Source organism: Pelodiscus sinensis, chromosome 4, assembly GCF_049634645.1.
Source record: "Pelodiscus sinensis isolate JC-2024 chromosome 4, ASM4963464v1, whole genome shotgun sequence".
Classification (NCBI taxonomy): Eukaryota; Metazoa; Chordata; order Testudines; family Trionychidae; genus Pelodiscus; species Pelodiscus sinensis.
Window position 1 is genome coordinate 65,978,940 of NC_134714.1, and position 16,891 is coordinate 65,995,830.

Below are 16,891 nucleotides of genomic sequence, written 5' to 3' on the forward strand. Positions count from 1 at the left end.
TACATACCTCGTCATCCTGCAAGTCCTCTTCTAACTGGAGAACCTTTTTCAGAGCAGCAGCAACATATTTCTTCCTTTTACACAGGAAATCCTGCTCCTGTGTGCACAAGTCAAACCCTAAGCGCACATCTAGGTCTTCTGAGCTGGAACAGAGACCAGGAAAAACACAGGCTTAGATACTGCATGTTGTTACTGATAGCCAGTTTTTGAATTTACAGTGCAAACAAACAACCACTTTCAAAAAGAGTCAATCTGACAAGAAAGTCTTTGTCCTTACATGGACTCACTGATGTAACATGAGCAAGGGGAAAAAAACAAGAAAAAAAGGGGAAAATTAACACCTATAAGTAAATTCTGAAGGATGAACCTGCTATGTTTTAGATGTAATCTTGTGACTGTATTTAGAGTTCAATACTTTTTGGAGAGCTGTACTAAAATAAGCTTTGCTGACTATATCTTATCAACTTGCTAAACAGCATCAAGTCAGATTGTGGATTGTGCTGAGCAGGAAACCAAGAAAACAGGGCAAATACAGATTTCAAATTGCTAAGTATGCCACTATTTTTATTTCATATATGGGTCTCATTAAACTGATGAAAATATTGGGTACAGTATATGCCACGTTCTTTTTTTATATATATGACATTCCAGCTTTCAGTCTAAATTAATTAAAAATTGTCAGCACAAATTGTTGACATACAGTAAGCAGACTTTTTCTATAAACAGACAAGGAGAAAGCAGAATTCAGCTGACAAAATCATCAACATCCAAAGAAGATGGATCTCTTACCAGTCTGTAGCTTTCACATTCAAATCAAATTTTTTATCCTGAAAACCCAAGAATACAAATAACTTAAGTGCCATCACATTTTTAAGGTTTCCCCTCCCTTCAGCTTTATCTTATCTCTCTTCAGCAATGCAGACCTAACCCAGAGATTCTATGTATATGGATACAACATCACTAATTTATTCTCTGTAAAGATGCTCATCCTAAACAGATGAAGACCGTGGTAGTACTAGCCAGTGTTTGCCTCCTCCCATGTGGCTGTGTGGGATTTGCTGCCCATCAGAAAGCTGGTGCTACCCAAGTTCTGCAGCTAGTTAAAATAACCCCTCACTCCCAAACAGGAGGAATTAAGTGGCAGTGCCCCAAATCTTAGCACTGTGATTTATCATTAAGATCAGGATGGAGTGCCTACAGTGTCACTCACAAAAGTCTGAAGTGGCAAGCACTGGTTGAGAACTAGTGGAATAAATGGCAGTTCAAGGTGACTTGCTTGAATAACCATGAAAATCTTATTATAACTATTGGCTTTTGTAGATCTCAGGGTTTTTGTGAGTAGTAGTGTGTTTTCTTTTCAAAAGCTAAATTTTGGCTCTGAGCAACATCACTTAATTGTGGCCCTGTAATGAGGGTTTACATGAGCATAAAGCATATTGCTGATCACCATAAAACTGCAGAATCATAGAATAAATCAGGAGTTTCCAACTTCCCAGTCTTTTCAGGTAACTGCACCAGTATTCTGGGCTGAGGTCTCTGATTATATCAGCCATTCTCCTCCACCTTCCATTCACTGCAATGAATTTGGAATCGTGGAACTCCCAATCCCAGGTGCATGAATTCAAGATTGCATTGCAGAGCAAGTCTAAGCTCCACCATGGTTGTGTGGCTACCGCTGGTGCTGCAGGGTCACAGACAACATGCAAAGAGTTAATTGACCTCTGTGGGACAGAAAGAGAGCTGGCTCTAAAGATTCATGCAGAGGGAAAGGGGCACAGCCTTCAAAATCAAATTTCCCTAACCTTCTTCCTCCATAAGGATAACGCCAGAAAATCTCATTGAAGAAATTACCTTCATTCTTTCTCCTCCATTTACCCCTTTTTCAATATTTTTTCCAAGGTCTACACCATTATTGTTACACTGATGATAACCCAGATATGGATCAGTGTTTATTCCTAAGAGCTAACAGTAGGCACTCACCTCTGTTATTGTTACTTTCTCTCCTATGGGAAGTGAATTGAGAGCCACATATGGGGAGTCTGCCTTCGTATGATAGGAACAGGTACGCTAAAGAAATGCATACAAATTTTTTATTATAAGGAGTAAAGTGAAGATGGATTAATGTTGCTGTCTAATGCATCTGTTTCTTTAAAGTTACTACTAAGTTTATTAATTCCAATGATAACTTACAAAGGAGTAATATGGTTTCTCCTTTGGCAGAATAACATCTAGTGCTGGGTGCTTATTCTCAACATAGTGGAACTTAGTGAGACTTGAAGCTGAAATGATGGGATCAGAGGCCAGTGTAAGTTCTTGGGTCTCTTCATGGGACCCTTTCACTGTGAAGGAGATGTTTTTTCCTAAAGGAAGAAGACAAAGCGCATACAGAACTTACTATTATTAGACCGGAAATGTAGCATTGTAGGGGTATTTTAAAAGCCTTGTCATTAAACTAAATTGCTCTAGACTGAGTTTCAAGAGACCACTTATTAAGCAATATTATTTTATTAAAATATTTAGATAAATGGGAAGTTGGATAATCAATTTACCCTCAAGGCATTAGCAGAAATTAGGGTAAAATGAAGTTTCACCAGAAGTGGCTCGGATACATGAAGTTTTAGGAGTTTTGCTTCCATTTATTTGCTTCTATTTTATTCAAGACCAGCAAATCTTTAGCAATATACCACATGTGAGAGTCATGAATAGAAAACATCTGGGGCCGTTAATGAATGGAACAATTTATCTAGGTTTGTCTGTTGTATCTTTAGTTCCTTTATAAATAAAAGGTTTTTATTACTACACTTCTTGCAAGGGCTGTTATTTCCATAGCAATGAAACTGTTTGAGTGAGATGACCTTGTAGTTAGGATACTGGCTGGGACTTGGGCAGTCCTGTTGACAGCAGTTCCAGGCCCCAGGGCAGAATAATCGATGGGCCCACAAACATGCACAAGCCATGTCCATGTAGACATAGTCTTCCTGACATTAAGTAAGCATAGTTGCATCTATGCTTCCACATGGCCACCAGGTAGGGTTGTTAACTGTTTAATCACACAAACCCAAAGACCCTTGCACTGCCTCCCTGACCTACTGTTTTTGAGGTCTTGCCCGTGTCCTGACCCTTCTCACTCCATACAATCCTCACTCCCTCCATCACTGGCTCTCCACCACCCTCGTTCACTTTTACCAGACTGGGGAAGGGAGTTAGGGTGTGGGAATGGACTCTGGGAGGAAATCTGAGTGCAGAATGTGGACTCTGGGGGAGTTTGCATGTAAGGTGTAGGCTCTGTGCTAGAGCGGGGTGTTGGGGAGCAGGAGGAGGTGAGAAGGGTAGTTCTTACTTCAAGTGGCTCCCCAAAATGACTAGCACACCCTTCTGGCAGTGGCTGTTAGGCAAGAGGATCTGATGGTCTCCGCAGGTTGCTGCCTACAGGCGTTACCCCTGCAGTTCCCATTGGCTGCAGTTCCTGGTCAATGGGAGCTGTGGAGTTGGTGCTTAGGGTAGAAGCAGCACAGAGAGGTCCCTTGCTCTCTAGAGCAGCAGGACATGGTGGCCACTTCTGGTAGTGGCACAGAGTCACTTTTGTCCCTCCCCCTCATCAGCAGGTCTGGACTCAGGAAATCTCAGTTCAGGTCTCATCTCTGCCACAGAGATCTTGTGTGACTTTGGGTAAATCACTTAATCTCTCTGTGCCTCATTTCCTGAGCTGTGAAATGGGAATCACATTCTTTCCTCTGTCTATCATGTCTATTGAGACTGTAAACTCCTCCAATGCGGGCTATCTCTTACCACAGTCTTATACAGAGTAGGAGGGAAAGAGTTGGTTTTTTTTTTTAAAAAAATACCCTATTCACTAAAATAACACATTTTCACACCTTTAATGTGGGTTAGTTGGTCATGGTCAGCCCCAGAGCCAAAGGTATATAGATGTTTGATTTGAAAGGGAGTTAGGACCCAGATACCTGTGAGCAGCTTGGCCAAAGTGCTTAATGGGTTTTAAATATGTTAATTAAAATGGGTTAACTAACAGGCTTTTTAAACAAGTCTTTTCCCTAATTTAGACAGGGCCTGCATGTTTCTACAATGCCTCACACAACAGGGCACCATGGTGCTAACACAATATAAAAATGAACAAAACATTTTAGATTAAATCTGGAAAAAAGCCTCTAGAAGAAACATTAAAATGTAACATGCAGGAAGTTGTCATTGTTTTGCTAATATTTTTTCAAGAAATGCACAAAGGAAAGAAAATATAAAAACAACATTACTGCAATGCCATGCTTGAGATTTTAATCACAGAAAGGTCAGACAATTCTAGTTATAAAATCAATATTAATTCTATACACTTGAATATTTGCTCTAGATAGATTTCTCTCTCATTAAATTAATATCACACTGGACAATGTGATTCACTATTTGGAAAACAGTACAACACAATGTAATGTTAAGCAATTGTACTCTTTTCTATATGTTGTATTCTGAATTATTTCACTTAAGTTGTGTAATCATTTATGAAAAGCCTTTTGTAATTATCAACTCACATAAGGAAACAAAATTAATGCTGCTATCAGAATCATAACTTTAACCTTTGTGTGATTAAAATCTCAGCTTTAGTGTTATTTCAAAAGAGTTCACTAAACAGATATGTGTCATGCAGTCCACGTAACCAGTAACATAGATTATTCTTTTACAGTTGATGTAACAAAGTTGTGTCATGTGGAAATATTATATTCCATTTATTTATTTTAATGATTCATAGAATATCCAATCCCCATAGCAGAATCAACATTGGGTTACTTATAGCCAGTTAATTAAGCAAATCTCACGTGAATAAGGCTTCCTTTTCTTTCCCCTCTTCTCATCCACTTGAATTTCTAAACAGCAGACTTTGCGAGACTGCAACAGAGATTAGTAATAAAATAACTCATGGTGTAGAATAGCATGGCTTGAGGTTCTATTTCTCATCCCTGATGCATTGCTATTGAATGTTATGTAGGCAGTCTGCTCAGCCCCTAATAAAACCAAATGTTCCACAATGACCCTGCTATCCAATTATGAATGAAACTGAATAACTGTAGAGAGTCATATGTGCCATCAGCTGTAAGAACGGTAGTTGCGACTTACAACCGAGCTTCTCTGAAGAGTGTATGGAAAGCCAAAGAGCATTATCAGGATATGGAGAAGCAAAAAAGACTAATTCAGATGAAAAAATGAGAAAAAGCAACTAAGAGAACCAGTGTCCCTGGAAAGCAGAGCCTTTGAGGAATTGTTATTGTTATGAATGTTTAAGTGCTAGTAATTTGCAGGAATGGTTTAAGAAAAAAGACTATGGGAAAGCAAATTGTTCCTCCACCATTTCATACAGTGTCAGTGGATTGGACTGAATACCAATGTCTGTGGGGGAGCTCATAGCTTTACAGATATCAGTGTCTCCCACTGCAGGAAATAGGGTGAGAATGATGGCTAAAAGACAGCTTCCCACTACACCACTCCCAATTTTTGTCAGAAGGACTCATTCCACTATATTGTAGGACTGCTGACTTGACAGACCTCACAGCTGCTCCAGTCAGAGCTTTCCAAACATGACACACGGGCGGGGATGGTGTGAGTCCAATGACTAAGGAGGAAATCATATCTACATTTTCAGTCTCAGCCACTCTCTGCAGGAGTGTATGTTGTTCTTATGAGTGCAAAGCAACTCACAGTTTCTCAAGTCCCGCCTAGAATTGCCAAACCTCTGGGATTGTCCTGGAGTTTCCAGGAATTAAACATTAAACTTTAATTAAAGATTATGTCATGTGGTGAAACCTCCAAGAGTCTGACAATCAAAATTGGCAACCCTCATCCCACTTGCATTATGAGTACTCTAAAGGACAGGAAAGATAACGGAACATAAATGTTACCACTAGAACTCCATTAGTTACGATGGTTTCAGAGGGACCTGAACTAGGAAACAAAATGAAAAGTGCATGTTTAGTAATGGGTGCAGTATAATTCAATGAGACTTTTCTCCCAACTGTTAGCTTCCTTATCTTAGTTTTGTGCTACATTTTGGACATGTGCCTGAGCAAAGGAATAATTCTAGAAGACTCATGGTTCAAGTCTCCCATGGCAAAAGCACAACAGCTCGTGAGGTTCTAGTTGTCAAGTTCAGCTAACAAAGATTTCCTATCGGGCCAAGCTGAGGTTACAGGTGGCTTCATTTGGATAAAGTTTCCAAATTTAAAACCAGGATTTCACACAAAACATTGATGCATTTTTCAAAGATCCCATTACACCATTAACAGGACAGTATTGCCTCATTTATCTCAAAGACAAACTATCAAGCTGCTAATGCCAGATGCAGGGATGGACTGTCCTACTAATCATGTCTTAATGGGTATTTACAGGAAAAACTTAACTACCTTTTCAATAATTTATCCCCCTCTGTGAAATTCTTCTGCCAGTCCATGATTCACTGATGATTCTCCCAGAATGCACCATTCTTTGATATTATGCATACGATAAATCTCATTGTAAATTATGCTTATTGGTAGTAGTGTCAAAGAATAATGCATTCTGGGCCAATGAAATGGATTCATTCATTAGTCACTGAATTGTTGCTTCCGTCCCTTACAGATTCTATTGCATTTGGCTTTTACTTACATACTCTCCAGTCTGAATTCCACCTCCAGCTCCTCATTTCTCTGAAGAAAGAAAGATAATATGGTTATTATACCAAGGATTCTCAAACTGTGGCTCATGCACTACTAGTGATCTGTGGATCACTTTGTGGTGATCCATTGATACCTGCCAGTTCCCCTGGTGCTGGCTTCTTCTAGCTGCTTTTACATAAGCACTAAGACTCTTTATTGCTAAGAACCTAGATGTCTATAAAAGCAGCGGTTAACAAAGATGAGATATCAGCTTACCTATCTCTACTGTGGGCTGCTGTTATTTGGGGGAGCAGGCAGGAATGAGATGCTGTCTGGGATCACAGAGAGATGCTGTCTGCAGCCCATTAGTGGGAGAAAAGCTAGAGACTGTAAATAGAAGGAAGTCTTCTAGGATAAATCTACACTGCAGCTGGGAGGTGTGATTTACAGTGTGGGTAGACAGACTCACACTAGCTTGAACTGAGTTAGCTTGCTGAAAACAGCAGTGTGGGCATCACAGCATGGATTACCCACCCGAGGCCAAGCCTGTCTGACCGCCTAGGTCTGCACTTGAGTGGCCAACTTAAGCTGCCACCAGTGCTGCAACTTTCATGTGGCTATATTTATCACACTAGCTTCAGCTCAGCTAGTCAGAGCTTGTCTTTGCACCCTGAGACCACATCTCTTCACTGCAGTATAGATAAACCACTAGCGGGAGAGAAGGTTCTGGATTGCCGGGGAAGAGGGTAACTAGGAACTGAGGATGTGTCTGCACTTCAAACAAGGGGTGTGATTCCCAGTTTGAGGAGACACTCTCACTAGCTCTGAACTAGCATGTTAAAAATAGAGTGTAGATGTGGCCTGCAGCCAAGCCACTACCTACATATTCAGAGCAACTAGTCCTTCATGTAGGATGATCAATGGGAACTGAAAACAGAGGGCCTATGTTCCCTGAAGGGACTGTTCTTGAGGGGGCAACAGGATAAGAGCTAATGCTAGGAGTTAGGCTGAAAACAACTCAGCCTCATGGACAGAGCAGTCCAGAGTGTTTAATAAAGTTCTACTTGTTCAATTTAACCTGTATTCAGCTACGCTTGTTGCAAATGAGACACTGCTGCTGTAGGTTAGGTTTACCAACACTCCAGAATTAGCCTGGAGTATCCAAGAATTAAAGATTAATATTTAATTAAAGATATTGTCATGTGATTAAATCTCCAAGAATACATATAACCAAAACCGGAAGCCCTACCAAAGATACATTTTATTTTTAGTGAGCTAGATCAAACAGAGCTGGGAATCACATACTCACTCACCTGAAGTGTAAAAGTACACACACACCCCCAACAAACATGAAGGGGAGCAGTGGAAGAGGAGGAAAATGTCACCTGGCACTATGCCCAGGCCTGCTGAGTAGAAGGAAATCTGGCTTTAGGGCAGCATGGATGAGGATGGAGAAAAGGGAGGTCAGCTGTCAGGAGAGGGAGGGTTAGATGGGAATTGAGGAGATGAACAACTGAAGAGTGAAAGGATTCTGTGTGATTAATATAGTCTTTTATAAAGGACAATGCACTTATCGCATTAAAAATGTACCTAAGTTCTTTCTATTATTTCTGCATTATAAGCAATTGTAGCTCTCTCAGGCACATTTTGGATTACAAAAGGAATCATGACTGAGATATTGGAAGGCAAATGTGAGCTTCAAATAATCGCTCCAACAGACTTGGTTCATGATATGAAAAATGTTAAGAATCCCTGAACAACATGATAATGCTTCCGGTTCAGAACAGCTCTGTTGCGTGTATAAACTCAACCCCAATACCAAATGTGCTGCTGCAAAATCATCTTTAGTTTTTTGTAGCAGACGCAGCTTACTTCATCTTTTCAAGACTTAAAAAAAAAATAAAAGCGACAACCTATATGTGACTTTATTTTGCAATACAAAACCTGCTCTGACTCTTTGTGTTGGTGGGGGGATACATTATATAAATACTATATCCTGTGCTCCTGTTGCTTCGACCTCTCTGGGCACTGTGAAAAGTACACAAACGTTCTCCACATGAACAGACACAGGATATTCTCATCTCTCCTACCTAGCCAACACTCTTTACCGTAGCACTGGTAGTGCTTGAGCCAATGACATAGCTTGGACATAACATACCATGTAGATTCTAAGCTTTCCTGTTAATTGCCCCTTCACACCAGTTGTATATATGCCAATGTGTCACTTAAGGAACTTGTTTTAAAAAAAAGACATGGCTTTCCAGGCATGACTTTCAAATTTGCATTCTAAATAGGAATTTATACAGCTAATTCTCAATGTAAGTGATCAGTTGTGCAGTACAATTTAGACATCTTATTTAGTGTCACACTGTATAATTATAAGCTATGCATAAACGAGTACTAGACACGATCTACTATCAGTTGCAGGAGTCAGCACTACCACCACCTAATTGCTGGGTTGGTGCCAATAAGCTGTGACAGAGAACATGGAGTAATACCTGTTGGAGGGGAGAATAGTCTCCAGCCAGCTTTGGTGGCAAACTCATCCAAGAAACTGCTTTGCAGAGAGCCTCCCATTTTCACCAGCCCCCATTGTCCAAAAGTGCTGAGGCAAAACTCTTCAGTTTGCAACAGCAAAGAGGCCTTTCCAGGGATTAGAATGAGAGATTACTATCCTCTGTATGGGGGGCAATCCAATACACAGGAAGGAAAACCATAATATAATACAAATGGACAATTAGGCAGAAAACCCAGGAGAGCACATCCCTTTGACCTAGCCCTTCCCTTATTTCATACATCACCTGTGGATCAGACTTAAAGTACATGAGAACTCTTTCTCCAAGTGGAAGTTTAGCGACATCAAAGCGCACAGTGAAGAGGTGATCATCCTGGGTAACATCATCCTTATCGCAGACACTCAGCTCCAGCACGTTCTGGGAAGGGAGGTAAGTGATTTTAGAATTCTGCATTCTGGCTTTCAAAAGAGTCCAGGAAGCAGGAAATCCTGAGGAAAATCTGTATTTAGGTTGTGCAAGGAAAGGGGGAGAAGGAAAGAGAGTGGCTTCCCACAGCTCCCCTCGGCTGCAAAGGACGAAACGGAGCCAATGGGAGCTGTGAGACTCCGTGGCCGTGTTGCCAGTAAATAAACAAACTGGGGCAGCCAGTTAATATGTTTCTGAAAGTGGTTTTGCGGAGCACTTTCAGAAACACTGCTCTAGAGCACACGTACGAGGGAGCTCTCAGGGCCGTACCTTGACCTGGCTCTGAATCATGTAGCAGAAGGTTTCATTCCAGACTGGGTCTTTGCAGTTGCTGATGGTTTTAGTCTGGAACTTTTCAGCTGAAGCTGTCGGCAGCCACAGGGCTACATAGCAATCAGACTGGCTTACTGTATATTAAAAAGAAAAGCTTGCTAAATGACAATACAACAATTTATGCAGTGCTAATTGGCACTAGAGGAATGAACACACTGAATAAAAAAAGCTTTCATGTTTGTCCAATATAGCCAGCCCACTCCAGGTAATAGGGGCAGAGAAAAGAGGAGAAAATTAATTCTTTTTTGTATAACTGCAACCAGAGCCACAATAAGCATGTTTTTAAAATGTTTTCCATTCTATACAATTGACTTGTTATTTTCTTATTGAGCTTTTGATTACTTTTTTTTTTTGAAAAAGGATGAATATTTAAATAGCCCGGGAGGAAAAAAGCATAGCAATATCATGCCAATATATGCCTGGCCCTAACATAAGGGCACAGGATGGGCAAGAGCATAGCCTACATCAGGGTCAGACACAGTCGCAGTCCTTGCTTTCTGTAGAATGCAGTAACTGCTCTCTCAATTTCCCTCTGAGCCTGAGGAGGGGTGTGAGATAGGTTCAAGCAATTGCCTTGCTCACTCCTCTACTCTGGCACTTGGTGCTGGATCAGCACACATATATGCTACATCTTTTAAAAGGGTGTAGCAGTGAGTGGCCTCCCTCTGGGCACTGAGGAAGTCTAGAAAGCTGCCTTCTTCCCTGGAGGAGCACAGGTCCCCCTGGAGCAGAACAACTCAGCACCATTCCCAGTACAGAATCTCTAGATCAGTATAGTTACTCACAGGCATCTGTCCGAAGGAGATTCCTTGCCCTTATGACTCTTACAGTGAGCAAGTAACAAGGAGATCTTTCTGTCTGCAGAATAAACATACAAAAGGCAAGGGTGAACATTGAAATATGGGGTGTGCTGAGAAGATAGAAATGGTCAGGAGGGAGAAATACCTAACAGATAAGCAATGTGCTCAGGCAACCACTTTATGATAATAAAATAATCAACAAATCTATTTTACTACTAATCATCCAAGCCAGATTCTGGGATTAAAACAATGAGAGACACTGATTCATACAATTATGGAAGTTTGGTTTGGTTTCTAACTAAAGTCCAGATGTGCTAGACTGAATTATTCAGGAGCTGGAATTTTTTCATGTAATTTTTAGGTGAGAATAAGAAAAATTGCAGAGGTTTTTACAAATGGTACCGTTTTAATGCTTCGAGATCCAGCCGCCAGTGTTGCAGCACACGTGGCATGGGAGTCAGAGAAGTGGCTGCTACTCCCAGCCAAGCTCTTCGTAATGTATCAATGCCTCCTATGGGAAATATTTACTCCAGGGTCCTCACACTGCTGCTAATCTCAATTTCAGTCCTCTCTGCTTTGGAACCCCCCTCATGCTACTCACCATGGAATATTTATTCCTTTGAAGTGATTTCTTGTAATTGCATGATAGCACTGAGCTAAACTCTGTGCTTCCAGTGTACTGAGATTGATGAGACTCTTTTCTTGAATTCTGAACACTCTGGTATGCAGCGTCCTCTTATCATAACTTAAAGCAATGTAAGAGAGTGTGTGTGTGTGTGGGGGGGGGGGGAATGGGTCTGAAGCTTTTCCCTCCATGCATATTGGGATGCATGAAACCATAGAGACAGAATCACCAGGCAGGTGAAAGGGGCTGGCTAGGGGTGCACCCCTCCCCTGTCTGGAACTGCCCTGCGCATCAAACCCCCAAAGCCCTCAGGTGCCCTTTAGGGAAGGTAGTGGGAGGGCTGCGGCTTCTTCCTCCCCTCATTCATACAGTAACATTGCTGACTGTTCCCCATCTTCAGGGAGTGAGGGAAAACTGCAGTTTTCTGCATTCCTTATTTTGGCTGGGGAGCAAAAGGGCAGACAAATCGGTTCGGCCTCAGCCAGGGGATATGCACTCCTCCCCTGGCTGTGCTCACTGGAGCTGCAGTGGCCATGGAGAGGTGCTTCTCACCTGGCCCCAAGCTGTTGCAGTGAGAGAGCGCTGAGGTCGTTCTCTCTCTGGGGCAGCCTGCATACTGAAGCCCTCATCCCCACCCCCACCCAAGGGCAATGATTTAAATGAGGAAGAAGAAGAAATAATTGAGTTAAGGACCTGAGCAATGCTGGATAAATCTTCTAGTAGTTTAATAAATGCCATTATATTAGAGAAAAACATTTTTTTATTTCTGCTAACTTTCCCATGGGGTACGTCTACACTACAATGTTAATTCGAACTAACTTAGTTCGAATTAGTTAATTCGAACTAAGCTAATTCGAACTAATGGATCCAGACTAAAAAACTAGTTCGAATTAGCGTTTTGCTAATTCGAACTAGCATGTCCACATTAAGTGGACCCTGAACCAGGCTTAAGGATGGCCGGAAGCAGTGCCGGCAGGGCATCAGAGGAGGACTTAGAGCGTGGAGATGCTGTCTCAGGCTAGCCGAGGGCTGTGCTTAAAGGGTCCTGACCCCCACCCCGGACACACAGTTCTCAGGGGTGTCCCGCTTGCAAAGCAGTCTTGGCTTGGATTTCCCAGAGTACCCACACTGGGCACATCACAGCACTCGGCCATCAGACCGGCTGCACTTGCTGCAGGCTGCCATCTGGGGAGAGGGGGCAATTGGGGGGCTGCAGGAGAACTTCCACCCCCAGAAGCCCACAGAGCCAGCCCAGTCCTCCCCATCGGGGGCACGTACCCCATTCCTCCCTCACCTTCTTCCTCTTACCCTTCCCTAGCCCCTCTACTTGATGTACAAAATAAAGGACAACTGTGTTCAAAAATGGAATCTGTCTTTATTGAACAAAACTAGGGGAGACTGGGAAAAGGAGGTGGGAGAGGGGAAGAGAGAGGCTGGGAGAGAGGAGGGCAACTAAAATGATCAGGGATTTGGAACAGGTCCCATATGAAGAGAGGCTAAAGAGACTGGGACTTTTCAGCTTAGAAAAGAGGAGACGGAGGGGGAACAGGATAGAGGTCTCTAAAAGCAGGAGTTGGGTGGAGAGGGTGCATACAGAAAAGTTCTTCATTAGTTCCCATAAAGAAGGACTAGAGGACACCAAAGGAAAGGAATGGGTAGCAGGCTTCAAACTAGTAAGAGAAAGTTGTTCTTCACAAAGCAGATAGTTAACCTGTGGAACTCCTTGCTGCAGGAGGCTGTGAAGGCTACAACTAGAACAGAGTTGAAAGGGAAGTGAGATCAAGTCATGGAGGTTGGGTCCATGGAGTGGTATTAGCCAGGGGGTAGGAGTGGTGTCCCTGCCCGAGGTTTGTGGAAGGCTGGAGAGGGATGGCACGAGACAAATGGCTTGGTCACTATCTTCGGTCCATCCCCTCCAGGGTGCCTAGGGTTGGCCGCTGTCGGCAGACAGGCTACTGGGCTAGATGGACCTTTGGTCTGACCCAGTACGGCCATTGTAAGCTCAGGGCTCAGGGTTGGGGGTCTCAGTGGACCCCCTTGATTCTCTTGCACACCTGCTCCTGGGTGGCCAGGCTGGCAGCTATCCTTCCCTAGAGGTCCATGATGTCCGCACTAGCCCAGGCGGGTGCCCGCCTCTTGTGGTCCCGGGCAAGCTCCCGGGAGCCGCCAGCCTGGTCCTGGGAAGAGGCGGAGGGCTGGGTGGCAGAGGGTGGCTGGCTCGTGCCGTGCCAGGTGCAGGGTCTGCTGGCTGGGTGCTGGCAGATGCAAACTCTTGTGCCTACACTTGAACTATTCCAATTTGCACCTAAGGCAAAATGGATAATCAGCACAGACACATGAATACTATATATTCCTCAGAAGAGATCACCAACTCATGAGACTAGTCTGATCTACGTACCATGCCCAGGTCTAAAACCAGGGACCAACTAAAATACAAAGATTCCGAATGACACTAGCATCACCTTCTCAATACACTTCACCAACAAAGGAGAAGATTAGAGGCAGGGTGAAAACTGGAAAAAGCTGTTGTCTTAGATAAAGCTGGTACCCTGATTTCCTGTAGGGAGGATTTAATATAATGTTAATTCATACCTTGTGAAGCCTTATATTGGGATGACTTTCTATCTAGCAGAGGCCAGAAGTAATGTTGACCCATAAAACTAGGATTTGTACCACTTGAAAAACCAATGAGGCACTGCACAAGATTCACTGAAGGTGCAAATTGTCCCAGCTCCACTTATGTCAATTACCCCTCAAACCAGAAATAAATTTGTCTTCATCTGTCTATATATTTTAGAAATGTCTGTCTGTCTGTCTGTCTGTCCATCTGTGAATCTGTTTGTTCAAGAACTCCTCCTAAATGATAAGAACTAGGACCACCAAATTTGGGATGCAGCTTCCTTTTATCCTAGGTCAGGATTTGGTTGTTCCAGGAAAATGGGAAGTGCTGGGAATGGGACAATTTTCCAGGACATGGAAAGGGAGGAAGCTGCTGTTTAGAGGGACATAATACTGAGCGTGGTGACTGGGGGCAGAGAGTGCTGGTGAGAGCAATACTGCACAATGACCACTGTGGGCTCCTACCGCAAACCCTTCCCCCCCTCAGCTGTTGGCTGCAGCACCAGGGAGGGGAAAGAAGAAAGCCTGCCAGTGAAGAGACATGTAGGGGGAGAAAAATGCTTCTGCTGGCCAGAGGATGAGAAGGCCTCTTCTAGCCAGGAGGGGAGAGAAATCCTTGCCAGATGGGACACCCCCCCCCCCACACCCTGAGCCCCTCCTCAAACCTCCATCCTCACTCTCCCACCCACCCTGCCCTGATTCCTGCACTTCCCACACTGCCAACCCCCTGCCCCGAAGGACCCGGGCAATCCTGGGTAATTCTTCTAGCCTATAATAATACACATTTTACAGTAGAAAGTCCATTTAAATCAACCCCTTTTAATGTAACAGAAAGACACTAAAAGAAATTTTTCATGCACCAAAACTACAAAACTTTAATATGAACAAAGAACGATTTACATGTTAAACATCAACATGTTTCACCCATAAACAAGCCTGCTGACAGCAATTCCAGGCCCCAGGGCAGACCAATCAGAGGGCCTCCATGCAGAGACAAGCTGTGCCTGTGCAGACGTGATCCGCCTGACATTTGGGCGGTACTACACCTGCACTGGCTGGTGTCCAGCAAGCTGCCGGCTGCGCTGTTGGGCACATTCCTCTGGCATGGCCAGAGCTTCTATATGTCAGCTCAATGGGGTTGCCAACTGTCAACCACATAAACCCAAAGACCTTGCCCTACCCCCTGCCTCTTCACGGAGGCCATGCCTCTGGTTTGCCCTTCTCTGAGGCCCAGCCCTGCCCACTCCATCTCCCATCCCTCCATTGCTCACTCTCCCCCACCCTCGTTTACTTTCACCAACTTTGGGCGGAGGGCTGGGGTGTGGGAAGGGGTGATGGGTCAGGCTCTGGAAAGGTGTTTGGGTGCAGGAGGTGGGCTCAGGAAGGAGGGCAGGGTGTGGACTCTGGCCTGGGGCAAGAGGTGTGGGTTTCTAGGAGGGACTTTGGGTGTGGGAGGGGATGCAGGGTACACTGAGGCAGGGAGTTAGGGTGCAGGAGGGGATGAAGGGGCAGTGCTTACCTTGGGCGGCTTCTGATAGCAATTGGCACATCCCTCTGGCAGCAGCTGCTAGGTGGGCGATAAGGGGTCTCTGCCAGCCAATGTGGGTTGCAAAGTCACACTCAGGATGAGGGCAGCGCATGGAGAAACCCAGACAAGGGCCAGAAGGATACGCCAGCTGATTCTTTGAGTAGCGTGTAGTGAGGGCAGGCAGGAAGCTTGCCTGAGTCCTGCTGCACTGCTGGCAGTGGTAGTGGCTAGGGACCCCTGGGCAATTGCCTCTGGCCCTCCTCCATCAGTGGACCTTCCTTTTAAGCTGGGTTTGCTGAGCCATTATGGTGCTATTCAAATGATCAGTGAATAAATCTGTCCTCCCCTTCCTTCTGCCATCAGAAACCACCCTAACATGGTTTGATTTTGAAATTCTCTTGTATAGTACCTTGTGGTCAGCAGTCCCCTGCAGCATGCATGGATTCCTCTCCTTGGCTTCTCCCATTCCCAGTGGAGTACTCTTAGTGCTCGAGTTCTGCAGCCAGAGAGGAAAAGGGTGATACTCAAAAGCAACTTCTCACCCTGCAGTATCACTCACAATTATACATTTAGAACAGCAATAACAAAGGCTGAAAAGCCCAAATTGAGAGCTACAATATGAAACTGCTCATCTTGTACTATGTCATTGTGTACAGTACACCCTAATTACTTTAACTGGTACGAATGTAGGCACAAAAATCATATACCCTTTGTAGGAAACAGCAGAGGGTGAAGACTCCTCTCCGCTGTGGCTATAAAAGGAACAGTAAACCTGCTCCTGTAGACTCACCCGCCTTGCTTCCCACCTGAACCTCCACTGCCTCTTCCCTCCTTAGGGGCTAATCAGATCACATTTTAAGATAACAATTTAAAACAAGAAAAACATGAACCACACAAAAAGCCCCATGTGATCTGATCATTTTTTAAGTGACGCTCTCTCCCCAAAGTGCTTCCCCCTCTCCTTCCTCCGCTTCTGGCCTGTTGTCATTTCTCATTAAGACTAGAAGTGCCCTAAGGCAAGGACCTTCTCCCCAGATGATAAAAGCCACACATAACAATTAATATAATAAAAATTAATGACCAAGCAGAACAGCCAGCAACTGCTTTTGTGCTGTACACACCGTAATGGCTTGGAATTCCAAGCAATCTTAAAGCAACCAACCGGTTGAGAGAACTTTTTTTACCTGAGGTAAACTGGCACAGGATTCCATTGCGGTGTCTGTTACACACAAGTCCAACGCGACCAATGACATCTGAATACCATGTCCAACAGCTGGCAGCAATTCTTGAAGCATATTTATAGATTTTAAAGTAGCAGAAGCAGCAGAGCAGCTGTTTTATAAACTGACTCAGAGCCTCACCCCTCTCTG

The 16,891-nt window shown here is 43.8% G+C and overlaps 1 protein-coding gene across 3 annotated transcripts in view; it reads right to left on the minus strand.

The window, feature by feature from the left end:
• Positions 1 to 16,891, minus strand: part of LOC102448586 (cytosolic phospholipase A2 epsilon-like) — a 34,373-nt gene extending 17,482 nt beyond the window's left edge. The window contains exons 1-12 of one of the 3 annotated variants that reach the window (XM_006130348.4): positions 16,706 to 16,891; positions 15,931 to 16,017; positions 10,735 to 10,807; positions 9,887 to 10,023; positions 9,437 to 9,568; positions 6,646 to 6,686; positions 5,904 to 5,946; positions 4,827 to 4,896; positions 2,191 to 2,360; positions 1,981 to 2,067; positions 790 to 827; positions 8 to 143 (exon numbers count right to left, since the gene is read on the minus strand). In XM_006130348.4, the coding sequence (XP_006130410.3) occupies positions 8 to 143; positions 790 to 827; positions 1,981 to 2,067; positions 2,191 to 2,360; positions 4,827 to 4,896; positions 5,904 to 5,946; positions 6,646 to 6,686; positions 9,437 to 9,568; positions 9,887 to 10,023; positions 10,735 to 10,807; positions 15,931 to 16,017; positions 16,706 to 16,816 (1,125 nt within the window). In that variant the 5' untranslated portion in view covers positions 16,817 to 16,891. Of the gene's footprint in view, positions 1 to 7; positions 144 to 789; positions 828 to 1,980; positions 2,068 to 2,190; positions 2,361 to 4,826; positions 4,897 to 5,903; positions 5,947 to 6,645; positions 6,687 to 9,436; positions 9,569 to 9,886; positions 10,024 to 10,734; positions 10,808 to 15,512; positions 15,906 to 15,930; positions 16,018 to 16,311; positions 16,395 to 16,705 lie in introns of those variants that run through there. The other 2 variants (XM_075927203.1, XM_075927204.1) reach the window with 2 other exon arrangements.